This window comes from Bufo gargarizans, chromosome 9 (genome assembly GCF_014858855.1).
Source record: "Bufo gargarizans isolate SCDJY-AF-19 chromosome 9, ASM1485885v1, whole genome shotgun sequence".
Lineage (NCBI taxonomy): Eukaryota > Metazoa > Chordata > Amphibia > Anura > Bufonidae > Bufo > Bufo gargarizans.
This window is the reverse complement of record NC_058088.1, coordinates 7,377,041-7,397,184: the sequence shown is the minus strand read 5'-3', so window position 1 is coordinate 7,397,184 and position 20,144 is coordinate 7,377,041. Positions and strand designations below refer to the sequence as shown.

General features: G+C 44.3%; 2 protein-coding genes across 2 annotated transcripts; both read right to left on the bottom strand.

The window, feature by feature from the left end:
- Positions 1–1,292: 1,292 nt before the first annotated feature.
- On the bottom strand, positions 1,293–2,930 carry LOC122946572 (interferon lambda-3-like). The gene is made up of 6 exons (XM_044306293.1): positions 2,871–2,930; positions 2,607–2,768; positions 2,256–2,333; positions 2,020–2,154; positions 1,841–1,921; positions 1,293–1,379 (listed from the first exon to the last, which is right to left on the bottom strand). The coding sequence occupies exons 1-6, from the start codon at positions 2,928–2,930 to the stop codon at positions 1,293–1,295; spliced, it is 603 nt and encodes a 200-aa protein (XP_044162228.1).
- Positions 2,931–14,145: 11,215 nt separating this feature from the next.
- On the bottom strand, positions 14,146–15,785 carry LOC122946571 (interferon lambda-3-like). Its single transcript, XM_044306292.1, has 5 exons — positions 15,726–15,785; positions 15,111–15,188; positions 14,875–15,009; positions 14,696–14,776; positions 14,146–14,232 (listed from the first exon to the last, which is right to left on the bottom strand). Exons 1-5 carry the CDS (start codon positions 15,783–15,785, stop codon positions 14,146–14,148), a joined length of 441 nt encoding a protein of 146 aa, XP_044162227.1.
- Between the last annotated feature and the right edge of the window lie 4,359 nt (positions 15,786–20,144).

Sequence of the window (20,144 nt, the reverse complement as noted above, 5' to 3'; positions counted from 1 at the left end):
CCGCTTGCCACCAATGTAAAAGATCTCCCGGCACCCCGACTGGGTACCTCCGTTAATGGATGCTCCCAGTGCCTCCAGAGGACTCCAAGCACTCCACTCGACACCAATACCAGCACAGGAACCAGGAACAGCTCTTACAAGAGCTAGAAGTAATATCCAGGGGAGTATACACGTATAGCAATCCCCACACACATAAGACGAGGCTCTATGTTGAGTGTAAAACAGGAACTCTTTATTTGAACACACAGCATTGATTTATACACATCTTCCAACAAGGTTACCACCCACAGGGTTTTGTAAAAACAGCCAATCACATGCATTTACAGTATTGACACCTTCCCAGCAATTGTACACAAAACCCCCTTCCCTCTGCCTGTAACGCAATCAACAAAATACAATGAGCATTGTCTGTGACGCAATTAATTCGGGTTCCCGAATTCCATGGAAGTCACATTTGGCCGGCCGCAAGCATGGCTTTCCTGCCCAAAACAGTTCCACAGATTTAAGCTGTGCGGCCGGTCTGTCTTCTCCTTCAAAGTTAGTATGGGCCATAATCCTGAGGCAAGAGGCTGGCAAACAGGCCCCTCCAAAACCCGGTGGCGAGGTTGGTTTTGCCACATCGATTAATAAATAAAGCAAGTATTTTATCACTGGCGAGCGGCGCATTTCAGGTCACTGGAGTTATATTACTGCTTATTAACCTGTTGCTGTCTAATTATGTCTAGAGGCTACAGGCTTTAACCTATTTGTGCCTGTGATGTCTACGGACTACCGGGACTAAAAATTTCGGAAAGTAATTTTTTGTTATTTTTTTCTCTCCAGGAATTGCTAAGTAAAAGGTATCATTACATTAACCGGAGCTAGCCCTACAATGCACAGTGTCTGGGTAATCAGTAGGTTTCTAGTGACAGATTTTAAAAATGTTTTTTTCAGACAAGACAAAAAAATTAAAAATATTATGAGACAGAATTATTTTAAAATCTTAATTTAATAGAGCATGTATAAATAAACATAATTTAACAAACTCAATGCATCCTCCAGGGATGAAACCTCTCTGTATAAAACAATATATTATTAGATATAACATAAATAGAGAAATATTACAATATATAAAATATAATTATAAATAAAAATATAAATAAATAAATAATAAAAGGTCATGTGGACGGTTATAGGTGAACCTCCAGGTAGTTTCTCATATTTCTTGAACAGTATTTGATGACAGAAGATAGAAAACTGATGTCTTGATTATTCTTGTGCATACGATTAAGAAAGAGTCCATCTTGGAGACACTAGGAATCACTTGGACACATCACATTTTGCATCCTTAATGAGATGAGGTTGAGCACAACAGCGTCCTGGACACATTGAGGGGAGGCCTATAATGGAGGACAGTGAGATATCTCATTATGTACTGATCACAACAGTCTCTCCCCAAATGGTGACAATGCTGAGTAACTGAATGTGGGTAGCACTATAGTGTGATTGTCAGTTCTAAGGTCCAGTTGTGCCATCGTCCTGTACTAGATGATCACAGAACAAGAGAAATACACATCGCAAGACCAACAGCAGAATAAAGCAGCCTATTGGAATAAATGCTCCAAAGCCTGTCCTCTCCCCTCGATGCTCCCTCTCCCCTCTCACAGCAGGAAGTCTCAGACAGACACTGACAGTAACATCCTGCAGCTGCACCCCCCTCCGTTTCTTTTCTTCCTAACTGAAACATACCATTCCAATAAAGCTTTCTGCTTTCAATATCTCTATAAAATCCTCATCATTTTACTCCTTACAAAAAAATATCCTGTAAACTATCAGTGTGCAGCTTCTGTAAGACACGTACCTTGTCTTTGAAATCTTGGAGATGACTCAGCCACGGCTCCAGCTGCTCAGAGGCAGGATCACTGTATTCAGGCAACTCTCTCTGTAAAGGAGAACAGGATATAAGGAATTTACACCATGTTGGGTCTATTTCATGGGCAAAAGTGTGATGGACATACAGGATAAGAAGAAGGAACTTACACAAATTATCAGCTGGTCCCTCAATTTAAGGAAAGCCTTCACGGAATTTGTTACAGTGTCAGAGGTAGACATATTAGTCAGGACGTCCAGCGTCAGCGACACTCGTTCCAGGGTCAGGATCAGGCGGTCACTTGGCTGTAGAACAAAATACAAATGTTATATGAGGGGTTCTGCCATTGCTCATCTATAGAGTTAGGTGATTTGACAAAGGCTTTGGTGGAATCTTATTTCCATACCTTGAGGTCACATATAGATGTCTTGTGTCCAGTCATGGTGGTGTAACATCTCACTCCATCACCAGATATTTTCTTTTGCTGTTTAAGAATAAAAATGAGTTTTCTACAATGTGGACAAACAGAATTGTTTCCCTGGTTCTGTCCCTCCATCTAGGGGCTTTGTCAGTTAGTTTTCAGGTATTATGACCTTATCTGGAGCTCATACATGCCATTCAGGAAGCTCCTCTAGATGCTATAGAGCGATGAACCCTCAACTCAATGTCCTCATATCACTCTAGAAATGGGATTCAATAATGGAAATAAAAGCTGCGCTTTACACTGACCTGATCATTTCGCAGATGTCTGAGGGACTTCACTTCGGAGGTAGATATGGATGAGTGCTGGATCAAAGGGCAGAGTCTCCTGTGTGGACGTCCACCCACTGCCACCAGAGAAACCAGCAAAGCCAACAATCTGATGTCCATGGTCAATCCTTCCTGCTGAATACTTCAACCTTTTCTTCTCTCTGGAAATCTGTGAATATGAGATGAGTTACTAAACCATATCTGATGTCCATAATCACAGACTGTGTACTGGCTCCCATTAATCTGTATACACCCAGGAGAAGACACTTACCTGCTTAGTTGTCTTGTGTCTCTCTCCTGGTGATCTCAGTTCTATCTCAAGCCCTTCCATCTTTCTCCTTTTATAGTTCAGTCTACAGGAGAAAAATCCCTTTATTTTCCTGATGTGGAGAAATCTTTCATCTAACGTTCAGAATTCAAGTGACGGGAGACAAGGCAGCCGTGGGAACTTCTTGCAACTTTCAGTTTCCTTACTATAGAGGTGAGAAGGAGACGTCAGGTAACTGGGAGGAGACTTCTACAGGTGAGAAATCTCTACAGGAATCCTCCTGTTACTGCACAGCATATCTGTACATAACCAGGATCCCCCGTCCCTCAGTAACTCCCTGCCATCAGTGTTTTATGAAGAATCTTACCCTCTGACTTTGTGTAGAATCATGCTGTGATTCTTCATACTTGGAAGTTTTTACTTGGTATTATATACAGCAGTATAACTTAGTGTCACGAGGGTGTCAAGAGCCACGTCTGACTCTGTTATACCCGGGGTCAGGAAGTCGCAGCGGGTGGCTGCGCGCTCTATGTCTAAAGATCACGGTGTTTCTTAGTGTTTGTTTTCTGTGTTTGCCTTGCTATCCTTTTTGTCTCACTCAGGGATCCGTAGCTTCTCCTCCTCAGCTGTTTCTTGTCTGCCACTCCCAAACTCCTTATATTCTCCTCTCACACTTCTCTTGTTGCCAGTTATAGAGCTTCCTGCCTGGACATCTATACTGACCCACTGGAGCTGAGAATCTGGTTGTTGTTCCAGAGTGCTACCCTCCGGATCCCTGTTGGGCTTTTGTTGTCTCCTGTTGTTGCCCACCTGGGATTATATGTTTAGTTTGTATTGTCTGTCCTCCCCTTGGTGTTTTCCTCTAGAGCTAGTGGTGCGGACTAGTGTTCCCACCGCCCTGTTCACTATCTAGGGCTCATCCTAGGGAAAGCCAGGGTTTTAGGCACGTGATCGGCGTACGGGTGAGGAACCCGTCTAGGGACGACAGGGCAGCCAGGTGCCAGACGCAAGGTGAGTCAGGGGTCACCACCTTCCCTCTCACTAGGGCAGGGCCTCCCTCTGTTCCTCCCTCCGTGTCACGTATGTGACAGTTACGCCGATCGTGATATTATAACTGGCCCTTATTTTTTGAGAAAAAAAAAAAAAAAAAAAAAATTTATTTACATTTTTTTTTCTCTACTTAGAATCCAATATGGATCCTATTGCTGCTTTGGCAAAACAGCTTCAAGGCCTGTCTTTGGAGGTGGCAGGATTGAAGGCGTCTGTCCTCCAACAGCAGCAGCAAATGCAGCAGACCGTAAGCCCAGCGGTTGCTATGGGTAACCAGGTTGTTACAGAACCCAAGGTTGTTCTTCCTGACAGATTCTCTGGGGGAAGGGACAAATTTGTGTTGTTCCGTGAGGCCTGCAAATTATATTTTAAGCTGCGCCCTTACTCCTCAGGTAATGAAGAACAGCGGGTGGGGATTGTTATTTCCCTGCTTCAGGGGGACCCGCAATCCTGGGCGTTCTCGTTACCCCCTGGTTCCCAGGCTCTCCGGTCAGTGGAGGGATTTTTTGGGGCTTTGGGTCTCATATATGATGACCCTGACCGTGTCGCCCTGGCTGAGTCGAAGTTACGGAGACTCCTACAGGGAGATCGGCCAGCAGAGGAATATTGCTCAGAGTTCCGCAGGGGGGCTACGGATACTCAGTGGAACGACCCGGCTCTCAGGAGTCAGTTCTGCTCTGGGTTATCTGAAAGGGTTAAGGATGCGCTGGCGCTGTATGAGACCCCCCTTTCCCTTGATGCTGTTATGTCCCTCTCTATCAGGATAGATAGACGTCTTAGGGAGAGATCGAAAATTCCTGAGCAATCGGTAACCTCTCCCAAGCAGCAGTTAGTCTGTACGGACTTGGATGAGCCTATGCAGCTAGGAGGAACTTCTCGTCAGGTCCGTCCTCCTGAGGTTCGCCGTAGGTGGGGGGCTTGTTTTTTCTGTGGGGGGAAGGGTCATTTCATTAATGTCTGTCCCTCCTTTCCCAAAAACAAAAGACCGTCGGAAAACTACTAACCCCAGGCTGTGCGGAGGATGTCAGCCGGGGGGTATACGTTTCCTCCATACGAACATCTCAATTTGTGTTGCCAGCGGTTATTGTTTTTGGTGTTAAGACGGAGTCTATTTCTTTTTTTCTAGACAGTGGTGCAGGGGTAAATTTGATAGATGCCCATTTTGCCCGCACTATGGGTTTGTCTCTCTGTACGCTGCAGAGACCCATTCCCATATTCGCTATTGACTCTGCTCCTCTGTCTCAGAGAAACCTCACTCACGTTGTCCATAACTTACATCTTCGGGTAGGGGACCACCATAAGGAGCGTCTTTCATGTTACGTTCTGGAGGGCCTTCCCTCTCCTGTGGTATTGGGTCTTCCCTGGTTGGTAGCGCACAATCCAGTGGTGGATTGGCAGGCCAGGGAGATATTGGAGTGGAGTGAGCATTGCAGAGAGAATTGCTTAAATAACAATTGCTTAATCGCCTCCATAGCTTCCCTACCTACATTTATTTCGGACTTTGAGGACGTTTTTTCTGAAAAGGGTTGTCAGAAGCTACCACCTCATCGTCCTTATGATTGCCCGGTTAACCTGATTCCCGGTGCAAAATTACCCAAGTCCAGGTTGTATAATCTTTCGGGTCCAGAGAGACAAGCCATGAAAGATTATATCTCCGAGAGTCTGGCCAAGGGACACATCAGACCCTCTTCTTCACCCGTGGCTGCAGGGTTTTTCTTTGTTAAAAAGAAAGATGGGGGCCTGCGTCCTTGCCTAGATTTCCGTGAGCTAAACCGGATAACCGTCCGAGACCCATACCCTCTTCCTCTCATTCCTGACCTTTTTAATCAGATTGCGGGTGCTAGGTGGTTCTCCAAACTTGATCTTAGGGGGGCCTACAATCTGATTCGTATCAAGGAAGGGGATGAGTGGAAGACAGCTTTTAACACCCCTGAGGGGCATTACGAAAATTTAGTCATGCCTTTCGGTCTGACCAATGCCCCTGCTGTCTTCCAACATTTCGTTAATGATATTTTTAGTCATCTCATCGGCAGGTTTGTAGTCATATACCTAGATGATATCTTAATTTATTCGGCTGATCTGAAAACACATGAAGTACATGTCAGGCAAGTACTGCAGGTCCTACGGACGAATAAATTATATGCAAAAATTGAAAAATGTGTCTTCGCCGTTCAGGAAATACAATTCCTGGGATATCTATTATCTGCTTCAGGTTTCCGTATGGATCCTGGGAAGGTCCAGGCAATTTTAGATTGGGATCTTCCTGAGAACCTTAAAGCTCTACAACGGTTTTTGGGTTTCGCAAATTTCTACAGAAAGTTTATTAAAAATTATTCAGTGATCGTTAAACCCCTTACTGACATGACTAGGAAGGGGACTGATTTTTCTAAATGGTCTGACGCCGCTAAAATTGCATTTTCCTCTCTAAAAGAGAGATTTACCTCGGCACCTGTTCTAATTCAACCTGATGTCTCCCAGCCTTTTATTGTTGAAGTTGATGCGTCGGAGGTGGGAGTGGGGGCTGTATTGTCTCAGGGTCCGTCTCCTGGCAAATGGCGTCCTTGCGCTTTCTTTTCCAAAAAATTATCTGCAGCAGAAAAGAACTATGATATTGGAAATAGGGAACTGTTGGCGATTAAACTGGCGTTTGAAGAGTGGCGTCACTTCTTAGAGGGAGCAATCCACCCCGTCACGGTAATTACGGATCACAAAAACCTTCTGTACCTAGAATCGGCTAAGCGTCTCACCCCTAGACAAGCTAGGTGGTCGCTATTCTTTACCAGATTTAACTTTGTAATCACCTATCGTCCTGGGGCAAAAAATACCAAGGCAGACGCATTGTCTCGTAGTTTCCCTGGAGGGGGTAATGTTAGTGATCCGGTACCTATTTTACAAAGAGGAGTGGTTGTCTCGGCTGTACACTCTGTTCTAGAGGGAAAGGTGTTAGAGGCCCAGGGGGACGCCCCGGCCTCTTGCCCCTCAGAGAAATTGTTTGTACCGTTAAACCTGCGTCTTGAGTTATTGAAGGAACATCATAATTCGGCACTTGCTGGGCACCCAGGTAGTAAAGCAACCTTGGAGCTATTGTCTCGTCGTTTTTGGTGGCCAAGGTTGCGTCAGGATGTAATAGATTTCGTGTCTACTTGTTCTACTTGTGCACGCGCGAAAGTCTCTCATACACGTCCAGCAGGGTCTTTATTGCCACTTTTCATCCCCAATAGACCATGGACACATCTATCAATGGATTTCATCACTGACTTACCTTTGTCTGCGGGTAAAACAGTTATCTTGGTAGTAGTAGACAGGTTTAGCAAAATGGTACACTTTATTGCGCTACCCGCACTTCCTAATGCTAAGACTCTTGCTCAGGTGTTTATCAGTGAAATCGTGAAGCTTCACGGGGTCCCTTCCGATGTGGTTTCGGATCGGGGAACCCAGTTTATTTCTAAGTTTTGGAAAGCTTTTTGTACCCGTTTAGGGGTACACTTATCCTTTTCCTCAGCTTTCCATCCTCAGTCGAATGGACAGACTGAGCGTACCAACCAAAACCTAGAAACATATTTAAGGTGTTTTGCGTCTGAAAACCAAGAGGTGTGGTCATCATATTTACCGTTAGCCGAGTTTGCCATAAATAATCGCCGTCAGGAATCCACTGGCAAGTCACCATTTCTTGGTGCATACGGTTTTCATCCCCAATTTTGTACTTTCAAAGAGGGGGGGTCTTCTGGGGTTCCCGAAGAGGAACGGTTTTCTTCATCTCTTTCATCGGTATGGCAGAAGGTGCAAGCTAACTTGAAAAATATGAGTGGTAAATACAAATGCATGGCCGATAAGAAACGGTCGCCAGGTCCGGACCTAGGAGTGAATGACTATGTGTGGTTGTCTACTAGGAATATTAAGTTGAAGGTTCCCTCTTGGAAACTGGGTCCTAGGTTCATTGGTCCTTATAAAATTGTAGCCGTCATTAACCCTGTGGCTTTTCGCCTGGAGCTACCTCAGACTTTTAAGATCCATAACGTCTTCCATAAGTCGTTGCTCAAGAAGTATGTTCCACCTCTAGAACCATCACCGCTGCCACCTCCTCCTGTTGTTGTGGATGGTAATCTGGAGTTTCAAATATCCAGAATTGTTGATTCTCGTCGGGTCCGCCGCTCTCTTCAGTATCTGGTGCATTGGAGGGGTTACGGTCCCGAGGAAAGAATGTGGGTTCCAGCGTCAGAGGTAAACGCCAACAGGTAGATTCAGGCTTTCCATGTCTCTCATCCGGAGAGACCTGGTCCTGAGTGTCCGGAGGCCCCTCGTGAAAGGGGGGGTACTGTCACGAGGGTGTCAAGAGCCACGTCTGACTCTGTTATACCCGGGGTCAGGAAGTCGCAGCGGGTGGCTGCGCGCTCTATGTCTAAAGATCACGGTGTTTCTTAGTGTTTGTTTTCTGTGTTTGCCTTGCTATCCTTTTTGTCTCACTCAGGGATCCGTAGCTTCTCCTCCTCAGCTGTTTCTTGTCTGCCACTCCCAAACTCCTTATATTCTCCTCTCACACTTCTCTTGTTGCCAGTTATAGAGCTTCCTGCCTGGACATCTATACTGACCCACTGGAGCTGAGAATCTGGTTGTTGTTCCAGAGTGCTACCCTCCGGATCCCTGTTGGGCTTTTGTTGTCTCCTGTTGTTGCCCACCTGGGATTATATGTTTAGTTTGTATTGTCTGTCCTCCCCTTGGTGTTTTCCTCTAGAGCTAGTGGTGCGGACTAGTGTTCCCACCGCCCTGTTCACTATCTAGGGCTCATCCTAGGGAAAGCCAGGGTTTTAGGCACGTGATCGGCGTACGGGTGAGGAACCCGTCTAGGGACGACAGGGCAGCCAGGTGCCAGACGCAAGGTGAGTCAGGGGTCACCACCTTCCCTCTCACTAGGGCAGGGCCTCCCTCTGTTCCTCCCTCCGTGTCACGTATGTGACAGTTACGCCGATCGTGATACTTAGATGTTGATGGTGGCAAAACATTAGCCATAATGATCTGTATGTACATACGGTTTTAATTGTAGTTATTGCTTTGTGACACAAAAATGGCAATAAACCTAAAGTCTAACTTATCTAAAATTTTGCTTCTCATTGAATAAAACCTATTGTCATTATCGTCCATTTTATGACAGTGAAGATCTTAAAGTGGTTGTACCAGGTTGATAAGTAATCCCCCATCTACAGGATAGGGGACAACTAGTTTATTTCTGGGGATCTGACTGCTAGGACCCACACCGATCCTGAGAACAGGGGTCCCGTTTCCCCGTTCTGATGGAGGGGCAGGTCTTGCATGCACACTACTGCGCCATCAATTCTCTATGGGAGCGCCCGAGATAGCTGAGCACTGTGTTCTGTAACTTATACATTTGGTCCAACCCCTTTAATGTTATGTTCACACAATAGCGACAAGCTTTGATTTCTAATATTATTAAAGACATCCATCCTCTCCCACCTTGTGTTTATTATAAAGAAGTAACTTATTTAGGGCAGGAAACTTGTGCTGCTGTTAGAACTAAGGGAAAACAAAATAATAGTAGAAATCAATGCTTCACTTATGTCCTAACCAGCAGCACAATAATGGGGATTTAACAAGAAGTAACCTCATAGGGAGGGCCCTCTCATGTGGCGGACTCAAAATTGAACACCCAAGAGCTGTCTCCCCTGAGAACCGGAAAGATATTCCCTCAATGATTGAGCACCAAAGTTTCTGGATCTAGCCACCTTTATGTTTCTTCCACCTAACACGATGGAGTTCATCTGCACTTGTGCCAGATACACAGCTTCCTTGTCCCAAAGTAAAGTGCCCGGTTTCACAGACTGAACAAGCCAATGCTACAGCTCCTGCCTTCTTCCTCCACAGTGTAATAACAGTAGACGTCGCCCAGGTGTGGTCAGCCCAGCTCCTTGGGAAGATGTTGGCGATGTCAAAAAGTGATGGCACACAGGGGCCATGTTTATCTTGGTCTTTAGGAACTGTAAGTGGCACTTGGTGTGGAGGGGATGTGAGACACAAATGGGCATAGCCCCAGGCTGCGGCCTGTATTTGGCAGGTTCCAGTCAGTGGAGGGGAAGTTGGAATGAGGTATGGTAGATCCTGTCACTGTAGGATGCTGTATACATGTTTCATCCAGGCCTGTCACTATAGAAGAAATACATTAGATGTATTGGGCAGGTAGGAGAACATCAGCCTGGCATAGAATGACTGGTGAAATGGTGGAGGACATGAAGTGGATGAATTGATAGGTAAATTATTGGCAGATTAGTTGGCACTGGACATACAACAGGAGCTTTTGAATGAATTGACTCTGGGCATGCTGTGGGCACCTTGATGGGTGAGCTGACACTGAGCAGGCATCAGGGACAATGACACGTGACCTTTTGGCTGGGCAGTCACCTGCAACCATCAGGTGCACCATGGATAAGCTTTGCACTGGGCAAGTTTCGGGCACAATGATGGGTGGTCTTTGCTCTGGCATGTGAACTAGCTCTGGTCATGCATAGATCTATCAAGCTGACACTTCACCAGAATCTGTCATTTTGACACGTGGGCTGGTGCTACATGAGCACTGGACTCATTGGTGAGTGAGCTATACAAGCATCGGGCACATTGATGGATGAACTGGCACTGGCTGAGCAACAGAAACATTGTGTACTGGCACTGGCTGAGCAACAGAAACATTGTGTACTGGCACTGGGCATACATTGGTAATAATAGTAAGTAGCAGGTGCTGGGTGCGCGAAGGGAATGGTTCAGAGCAATGTCTGCAAAGGGCTGAATGACCTTGACCCCTCCATTTCATTAAACTACCAAGGAAGTAGACTTTTTTTTTCTATTTTTTTGTTGTTTAAACCAAAGTTATGTCTCATAGTCTGAAAAATTTTGTAATTAGTGGTAAATTGAGTCCATCTGTCCTACACATTAGGGAGAAATACCCCCATGATTGTGCTGCTGGTTAGGACATAAGGGAAACAATAATTTTTAGAACAATTAAATCTATGGGTGTATTCACATATTCATTGTTTCAATGGACTATGAATACTGGTCATAAAATAAATATGACATGTCCTATTTTTTACTTTTATGATGACCCAAGGACCCCATAGAAGTCATTGATCCCATTTCTTGACAGCCTTTCTACAGAATAGAATCTGTCTGATGGCCTGTAAAATTGGTTGGTTTCTAGGAGATACCGAGGAGAGGCAGGGAAATTCTCACCTACCTTCCTAGGTTTCTGGTGAAGACGAAATTCAAAATGAAGTCTATCCGATCACTCCTGGTGTTTTGGAGAAAGAGGATTTTCTAACCACAATACGTCTTAGAGGTATCTACTGCACATCCCCATATTATCCATCCACAAGAAATTTCTCAGAATACACAATCTTGCACATTCTTTATCGCCAAATCACTTGTCTGCACTTTAACATGTCATTTGCTCCAAGAGTTTTCATGAAGACCACAGTAGTTCTGACAGCAGCCCTAGAGATTCAAAGTGTGCCCGGGTTAAGGTGTCCTCCAGACAACAGCTTCTGATGGATCTGCTCGCAACCATGCAGCTGTTACAAGATCATGTCTTCTGGATCATTTACAAGGGGTCAAAGCTAGATCCAACTCAGGAGCTAAAACATCTGTTTTTGTCATAAACACTCATAAGCTAAGAGTAAAATTGTCGTCAGAGAGGAGACACAATCCTGAAGGGGGCAAGTCACCTCTTTTCTCACTCCAAAGAATCATTTTGTTACGTCATGAAAATGTTGGATCTCCTAACTTCATCAAGAGATGTAATACTATGGGCCATAGCTCATGCGGGCTCCTTCCAAGACAATATACACATTTCTTTCCACAGATGTCTCTAGATCAGGGTTTCTCAACTCTGGTCCTTGGGACCCACCTACCAGTCATGTTGTCAGGATTTCCTTAGTATTAAGCATGTGATATAATTAGTGTCCATGCATCAGGACTTACCACAGGTATTCATTCTGTGGGATATTTTCAAATCCTGACCGGTAGGTGGGTCCAGAGGACCGGAGTTGAGAAACCCTGCTCTAGAGCCTAGAAAAGGGGTTTTTAAGTGTATCCATCCACTCGCCAAGAGCTGAAGCTTCTTCTACATTGAAAATCTAAAGTTCTCACCACAGATTCCTCTACCTGGGGTGTGCATGTAGACAGATTGTGGATCCAGAAAATAAAACACGACAAAAGGGTTGTCACCCAACCAGAAAGATCTCAGGGCTGTCAGACTGACCTTAGCTTATTTCCAACCTTACCTGCCAAACCAACAAAAGCTTGTTCAGTCAAACAACTTACCAAAGGTAAGGAGTTAAAAAAACAGGCTGCAAAGAGGTTCATCCAGGGTAGTGAAAACTCAACTGTACAATCTTCTCTCAGTCAAAAAGTGGAAGGACCACCTCTAGATGCCAGGGTGACAGAGGAGAATACTAAGGTTTCCAACTTTGCTCTCTATATTGCTCTCATTATGCTCTAGCAACAGGCCGTCTGTCAATCAGCAATGGTGTATATATTCCTACCTCTGCCATTAGTGCCCAGAGTGTTTCGGAAGATTTTGGAGGAACAAGTAGAAGCCGTTCTCCCACTCTGACCTCGCAGAGCATGGTTCTCGCTCCTTTCTGCCCAGCTTTAGGCCCATGGTAATTAATTAATTAATCATTACTGCTTATTAAGTCAACAACCAAAAGTTAAAAAAAATCACCACTATCTTTATGTTAAACACTGCAGCAACTTTAGAAGGGCTCAGGATGACCTAATGGGGATGCGAATTTCATCAGAAGTGGTGTAGTCAAGTCAATAGTGTGCGTGCATATCTTCACACCCCTGTGCCTCCACAACTAAATGTCTATAGAAGCACATTTATTGCGAAACAGCTGTCGCCTTTCTGCATTCCGCATTCTCGCGCCATTTGACGTAAAATCGATTGTAAAGGATCTCCCGGCTCCCCGACTGGGTACCTCCATTAATGGATGCTCCCAGTGCCTCCGGAGGACTCCAAGCACTCCACTCGACACCGATACCACCACAGGAACCAGGAACAGCTCTTAAAAGAGCTAGAAGTAATAGCCAGGAGAGTATACACGTATAGCAATCCCCACACACATGAGACGAGGCTCTATGTTGAGTGTAAAACAGGAACTCTTTATTTGAACACACAGCATTGATTTATACACATCTTCCAACAAGGTTACCACCCACAGGGTTTTGTAAAAACAGCCAATCACATGCATTTACAGTATTGACACCTTCCCAGCAATTGTACACAAAACCCCCTACCCTCTGTCTGTAACGCAATCAACAAAATACAATGAGCATTGTCTGAGACGCAATTAATTTGGGTTCCCGAATTCCATGGAAGTCACATTTGGCCGGCCGCAAGCATGGCTTTCCTGCCCAAAACTGTTCCACAGATTTAAGCTGTGCGGCCGGTCTGTCTTCTCCTTCAAAGTTAGTATGGGCCATAATACTGAGGCAAGAGGCTGGCAAACAGGCCCCTCTAAAACCCGGTGGCGAGGTTGGTTTCGCCTCATCGATTAATAAATAAAGCAAGTATTTTATCACTGGCGAGCGGCGCATTTCAGGTCACTGGAGTTATAATACTGCTTATTAACCTGTTGCTGTCTAATTATGTCTAGAGGTTACAGGCTTTAACCTATTTGTGCCTGTGCTGTCTACGGACTACCGGGACTAAAAATTTCGGAAAGTAATTTTTTGTTATTTTTTTTTCTCCAGGAATTGCTAAGTAAAAGGTATCATTACATTAACCGAAGCTAGCCCTACAATGCACAGTGTCTGGGTAATTAGTAGGTTTCTGGTGACAGATTTTAAAAATGTTTTTTTCAGACAAGACAAAAAAAATAAAAATATTATGAGACAGAATTATTTTAAAATCTTAATTTAATAGAGCATGTATAAATAAACATAATTTAACAAACTCAATGTATCCTCCAGGGATGAAACCTCTCTGTATAAAACAATATATTATTAGATATAGAATAAATAGAGAAATATTACAATATATAAAATATAATTATAAATACAATTATAAATAAATAAATAATAACAGGTCATGTGGACGGTTATAGGTGAACCTCCAGGTAGTTTCTCATATTTCCTGAACAGTATTTGATGACAGAAGATAGAAAACTGATGTTTTGATGATACTTGTGCATACGATTAGGAAAGAGTCCACCTTGGAGACAGTCTAGGAATCACTTGGACACATCACATTTTGCATCCTTAATGAGATGAGGTTGAGCACAACAGCGTCCTGGACACATTGAGGGGAGGCCTATAATGGAGGACAGAGAGATATCTCATTATGTACTGATCACTACAGTCTCTCCCCAAATGGTGACAATGCCGAGTAACTGAATGTGGGTAGCACTATAGTGTGATTGTCAGTTCTAAGGTCCAGTTGTGCCATCGTCCTGTACTAGATGATCACAGAACAAGAGAAATGCACATCGCAAGACCAACAGCAGAATAAAGCAGCCTATTGGAATAAATGCTCCAAAGCCGGTCCTCTCCCCTCGATGCTCCCTCTCCCCTCTCACAGCAGGAAGTCTCAGACAGACAGTGACAGTAACATCCTGCAGCTGCACCCCCCTCCGTTTCTTTTCTTCCTAACTGAAACATACCATTCCCATAAAGCTTTCTGCTTTCAATATCTCTATAAAATTCCTCATCATTTTACTCCTTACAAAGACAATATCCTGTAAACTGTCAGTGTGCAGCGTCAGTAAGACACGTACCTTGTCTTTGAAATCTTGGAGATGACTCAGCCACGGCTCCAGCTGCTCAGAGGCAGGGTCACTGTATTCAGGCAACTCTCTCTGTAAAGGAGAACAGGATATAAGGAATTTACACCATGTTGGGTCTATTTCATGGGCCAAAGTTTGATGGACATACAGGATAAGAAGAAGGAACTTACACAGATTATCAGCTGGTCCCTCAATTTAAGGAAAGCCTTCATGGAATTTGTTACAGTGTCAGAGGTAGACATATTAGTCAGGACGTCCAGCGTCAGCGACACTCGTTCCAGGGTCAGGATCAGGCGGTCACTTGGCTGTAGAACAAAATACAAATGTGATATGAGGGGTTCTGCCATTGCTCATTTATAGAGTTAGGTGATTTGACAAAGACTTTGGTGGAATCTTATTTCCATACCTTGAGGTCACATATAGATGTCTTGTGTCTAGTCATGGTGGTGTAACATTTCACTCCATCACCGGATATTTTCTTTTGCTGTTGAAGAATAAAAATGAGTTTTCTACAATGTGGACAAACATAATTGTTTCCCTGGTCCTGCCCCACCATCTAGGGGCTTGGTCAGTTAGTTTTCAGGTATTGTAACCTTATCTGGAGCTCATACATGCCATTCAGGAAGCTCCTCTGTATGCTATAGAGCGATGAACCCTCAACTCAATGTCCTCATATCACTCTAGAAATGGGATTCAATAATGGAAATAGAAGCTGCGCTTTACACTGACCTGATCATTTCGCAGATGTCTGAGGGACTTCACGTCGGAGGTAGACATGGATGAGTGCTGGAACAAAGGGCAGAGTCTCCTGTGTGGACGTCCACCCACTACAACCAGAGAAACCAGCAAAGCCAACAATCTGATGTCCATGGTCAGTGCTTCCTGCTGAATACTTCAACCTTTTCTTCTCTCTGGAAATCTGTGAATATGAGATGAGTTACTAAACCATATCTGATGTCCATAATCACAGACTGTGTACTGGCTCCCATTAATCTGTATACACCCAGGAGAAGACACTTACCTGATTGGTTGTCTTGTGTCTCTCTCCTGTTGATCTCAGTTCTATCTCAAGCCCTTCCATCTTTCTCCTTTTATAGTTCAGTCTACAGGAGAAAAATCCCTTTATTTTCAGGATGTGGAGAAATCTTTCATCTAACGTTCAGAATTCAAGTGACGGGAGACAAGGCAGCCTTGGGAAACCCTTGCCACTTTCAGTTTCCTTACTATACAGGTGAGAAGCAGACGTCAGGTAACTGGGAGGAGACTCCTGCAGGTGAGAAATCTCTACAGGAATCCTCCTGTTACTGCACAGCATATCTGTACATAACCAGTATCCCCCGTCCCTCAGTAACTCCCTGCCATCAGTGTTTTATGAAGAATCTTACCCTCTGACTTCGTGTAGAATCATGCTGTGATTCTTCATACTTGGAAGTTTTTACTTGGTATTATATACAGCAGTTTAACTTAGATGTTGATGGTGGCAAAACATTAGCCATAATGGCCTGTATGTACATACGGTTTTTATTGTAGTTATTGCTTTGTGACACAAAAATGGCAATAAACCTAAAGTCTAACTTATCTAAAATTTTGCTTCTCATTGAATAAAACCTATTGTCAATATCGTCCATTTTATGACAGTGAAGATCTTAAAGTGGTTGTACCAGGTTGATAAGTAATCCCCTATCTACAGGATAGGGGACAACTAGCTTATTTCTGGGGATCTGACTGCTAGGACCCACACCGATCCTGAGAACAGGGGTCCCGTTTCCCCGTTCTGATGGAGGGTCAGGTCTTGCATGCACACTACTGCGCCATCAATTCTCTATGGGAGCGCCCGAGATAGCTGAGCACTGTGTTCTGTAACTTATACATTTGGTCCAACCCCTTTAATGTTATGTTCACACAATAGCGACAAGCTTTGATTTCTAATATTATTAAAGACATCCATCCTCTCCCACCTTGTGTTTATTATAAAGAAGTAACTTATTTAGGGCAGGAAACTTGTGCTGCTGTTAGGACTAAGGGAAAACAAAATAATAGTAGAAATCAATGCTTCACTTCTGTCCTAACCAGCAGCACAATAATGGGGATTTAACAAGAAGTAACCTCATAGGGAGGGCCCTCTCATGTGGCAGACTCAAAATTGAACACCCAAGAGCTGTCTCCCCTGAGAACCGGAAAGATATTCCCTCAATGATTGAGCACCAAAGTTTCTGGATCTAGCCACCTTTATGTTTCTTCCACCTAACACAATGGAGTTGTCCTGCACTTGTGCCAGATACGCAGCTTCCTTGTCCCAAAGTAAAGTGCCCGGTTTCACAGACTGAACAAGCCAATGCTACAGCTCCTGCCTTCTTCCTCCACCGTGTAATAGCAGTAGACGTCGCCCAGGTGTGGTCAGCTCAGCTACTTGGGAAGATGTTGGCCATGTCAAAAAGTGATGGCACACAGGGGCCATGTTTATCTTGGTCTTTAGAAACTGTAAGTGGCACTTGGTGTGGAGGGGATGTGAGACACAAATTGGCATAGCCCCAGGCTGCGGCCTGTATTTGGCAGGTTCCAGTCACTGGAGGAGAAGTTGGAATGGGGTGTGGGAGATCCTGTCACTGTAGAATGCTGTATACATGTTTCCTCCAGGCCTGTCACTATAGAAGAAATACATTAGATGTATTGGGCAGGTAGGAGAAAATCAGCCTGGCATAGAATGACTGGTGAAGTGGTGGAGGACATGAAGTGGATGAATTGATAGGTAAATTATTGGCCGGTTAGTTGGCACTGGACATGCAACAGGAGCTTTTGAATGAATTGACTCTGGGCATGCTGTGGGCACCTTGATGGGTGAGCTGACACTGAGCAAGCATCAGGGACAATGACACGTGACCTTTTGGCTGGGCAGTCACCTGCAACCATCAGGTGCACCATGGATAAGCTTTGCACTGGGCAAGTTTCGGGCACAATGATGGGTGGTCTTTGCTCTGGCATGTGAACTAGCTCTGGTCATGCATACATCTATCAAGCTGGCACTTCACCAGAATCTGTCATTTTGACACGTGGGCTGGTGCTAGATGAGCACTGGACTCATTGGTGAGTGAGCTATACAAGCATCGGGCACATTGATGGATGAACTGGCACTGGCTGAGCAACAGAAACATTGTGTACTGGCACTGGCTGAGCAACAGAAACATTGTGTACTGGCACTGGCTGAGTAACAGAAACATTGTGTACTGGCACTGGGCATACATTGGTAATAATAGTAAGTAGCAGGTGCTGGGTGCGCGAAGGGAATGGTTCAGAGCACTGTCTGCAAAGGGCTGAGTGACCTTGACCCCTCCATTTCATTAAACTACCAAGGAAGTAGACATTTTTTTTTCTATTTTATTGTTGTTTAAACCTAAGTTATGTCTCATAGTTTGAAAAATTTTGTAATTAGTGGTAAATTGAGTCCATCTGTCCTACACATTGGGGAGAAATACCCCCATTATTGTGCTGCTAGTTAGGACATAAGGGAAACAATCATTTTTAGAACAATTAAATCTATGGGTGTATTCACATATTCATTGTTTCAACGGACTATGAATACTGGTGATAAAATAAAAATGACATGTCCTATTTTTTACTTTTATGATGGCCCAAGGACCCCATAGAAGTCATTGATCCCATTTCTTGACAGCCTTTCTACAGAATAGCATCTGTCTGATGGCCTTTAAAACTGGTTGGTTTCTAGGAGATACCGAGGAGAGGCAGGGAAATTCTCACCTACCTTCCTAGGTTTCTGGTGAAGACGAAATTCAAAATGAAGTCTATCCGATCACTCCTGGTGTTTTGGAGAAAGAGGATTTTCTAACCACAATACCTCTTACCGGTATCTACTGCACATCCCCATATTATCCATCCACAGGAAATTTCTCAGAATACACGATCTTGCACATTCTTTATCTCCAAATAACTTGTCTGCACTTTAACATGTCATTTGCTCCAAGAGTTTTCATGAAGACCACAGTAGTTCTGAGAGCAGCCCTAGAGATTCAAAGTGTGCCCAGGTTAAGGCGTCCTCCAGACAACAGCTTCTGATGGATCTGCTCGCAACCATGCAGCTGTTACAAGATCATGTCTTCTGGATCATTTACAAGGGGTCAAAGCTAGATCCAACTCAGGAGCTAAAACATCTGTTTTTGTCATAAACACTCATAAGCTAAGAGTAAAATTGTCGTCAGAGAGGAGACACAATCCTGAAGGGAGCAAGTCACCTCTTTTCTCACTCCAAAGAATAATTTTGTTACGTCATGAAAATGTTGGATCTCCTAACTTCATCAAGAGATGTAATACTATGAGCCATAGCTCATGCAGGCTCCTTCCATTTCTTTCCACAGATGTCTCTAGATCAGGGTTTCTCAACTCTGGTCCTTGGGACCCACCTACCAGTCATGTTGTCAGGATTTCCTTAGTATTGAGCATGTGATATAATTAGTGTCCATGCATCAGGACTTACCACAGGTATTCATTCTGTGGTATATTTTCAAATCCTGACCGGTAGGTGGGTCCAGAGGACCGGAGTTGAGAAACCCTGCTCTAGAGCCTAGAAAAGGGGTTGTTAAGTGTATCCATCCACTCGCCAAGAGCTGAAGCTTCTTCTACATTGAAAATCTGAAGTTCTCATCACAGATTCCTCTGCCTGGGGTGTGCATGTAGACAGATTGTGGATCCAGAAAATAATGGTGTCTCCTGTAGCTGTCCTTCTGGCTGTGGGAACGATCCAGCCGCTTGCCACCAATGTAAAAGATCTCCCGGCACCCCGACCGGGTACCTCCGTTAATGGATGTTCCCAGTGCCTCCTGAGGACTCCAAGCACTCCACTCGACACCGATACCACCACAGGAACCAGGAACAGGAACAGCTCTTACAAGAGCTAGAAGTAATAGCCAGGGGAGTATACACGTATAGCAATCCCCACACACATGAGACGAGGCTCTATGTTGAGTGTAAAACAGGAACTCTTTATTTGAACACACAGCATTGATTTATACACATCTTCCAACAAGGTTACCACCCACAGGGTTTTGTAAAAACAGCCAATCACATGCATTTACAGTATTGACACCTTCCCAGCAATTGTACACAAAACCCCCTTCCCTCTGTCTGTAACGCAATCAACAAAATACAATGAGCAGTGTCTGAGACACAATTAACTAACACACTGGCATTGTCTGAGACGCAATCAACAAAATACAATTACCAAACGTAATGGGCTAACTTAATTACTCACAGACAGAAACCACACATTTTTCCCAAAACACAGAAAACACCTCAAAACCCCACATATCCCCATAACGTATACATCCATGGATAGCTCTGATCTGGGTGAACAACATATCCAAAAATCACCCAGATCCGAGCAGGGGTTCCCGAATTCCATGGAAGTCACATTTGGCCGGCCGCAAGC

Bases quoted from the DNA above. Each gene is read 5' to 3' on its own strand.
- LOC122946572 (XM_044306293.1), bottom strand. From the start codon at position 2,930: ATGGAAGGGCTTGAGATAGAACTGAGATCACCAGGAGAGAGACACAAG. The intron at 2,769-2,870 runs GTAAGTGTCTTC...TCATATTCACAG, and splicing joins GACACAAGACAACTAAGCAG to ATTTCCAGAGAGAAGAAAAG. The intron at 2,155-2,255 runs GTATGGAAATAA...TTTGTTCTACAG, and splicing joins CATCTATATGTGACCTCAAG to CCAAGTGACCGCCTGATCCT.
- LOC122946571 (XM_044306292.1), bottom strand. From the start codon at position 15,785: ATGGAAGGGCTTGAGATAGAACTGAGATCAACAGGAGAGAGACACAAG. The intron at 15,189-15,725 runs GTAAGTGTCTTC...ATTCTTCAACAG, and splicing joins GACACAAGACAACCAATCAG to CAAAAGAAAATATCCGGTGA. The intron at 15,010-15,110 runs GTATGGAAATAA...TTTGTTCTACAG, and splicing joins CATCTATATGTGACCTCAAG to CCAAGTGACCGCCTGATCCT.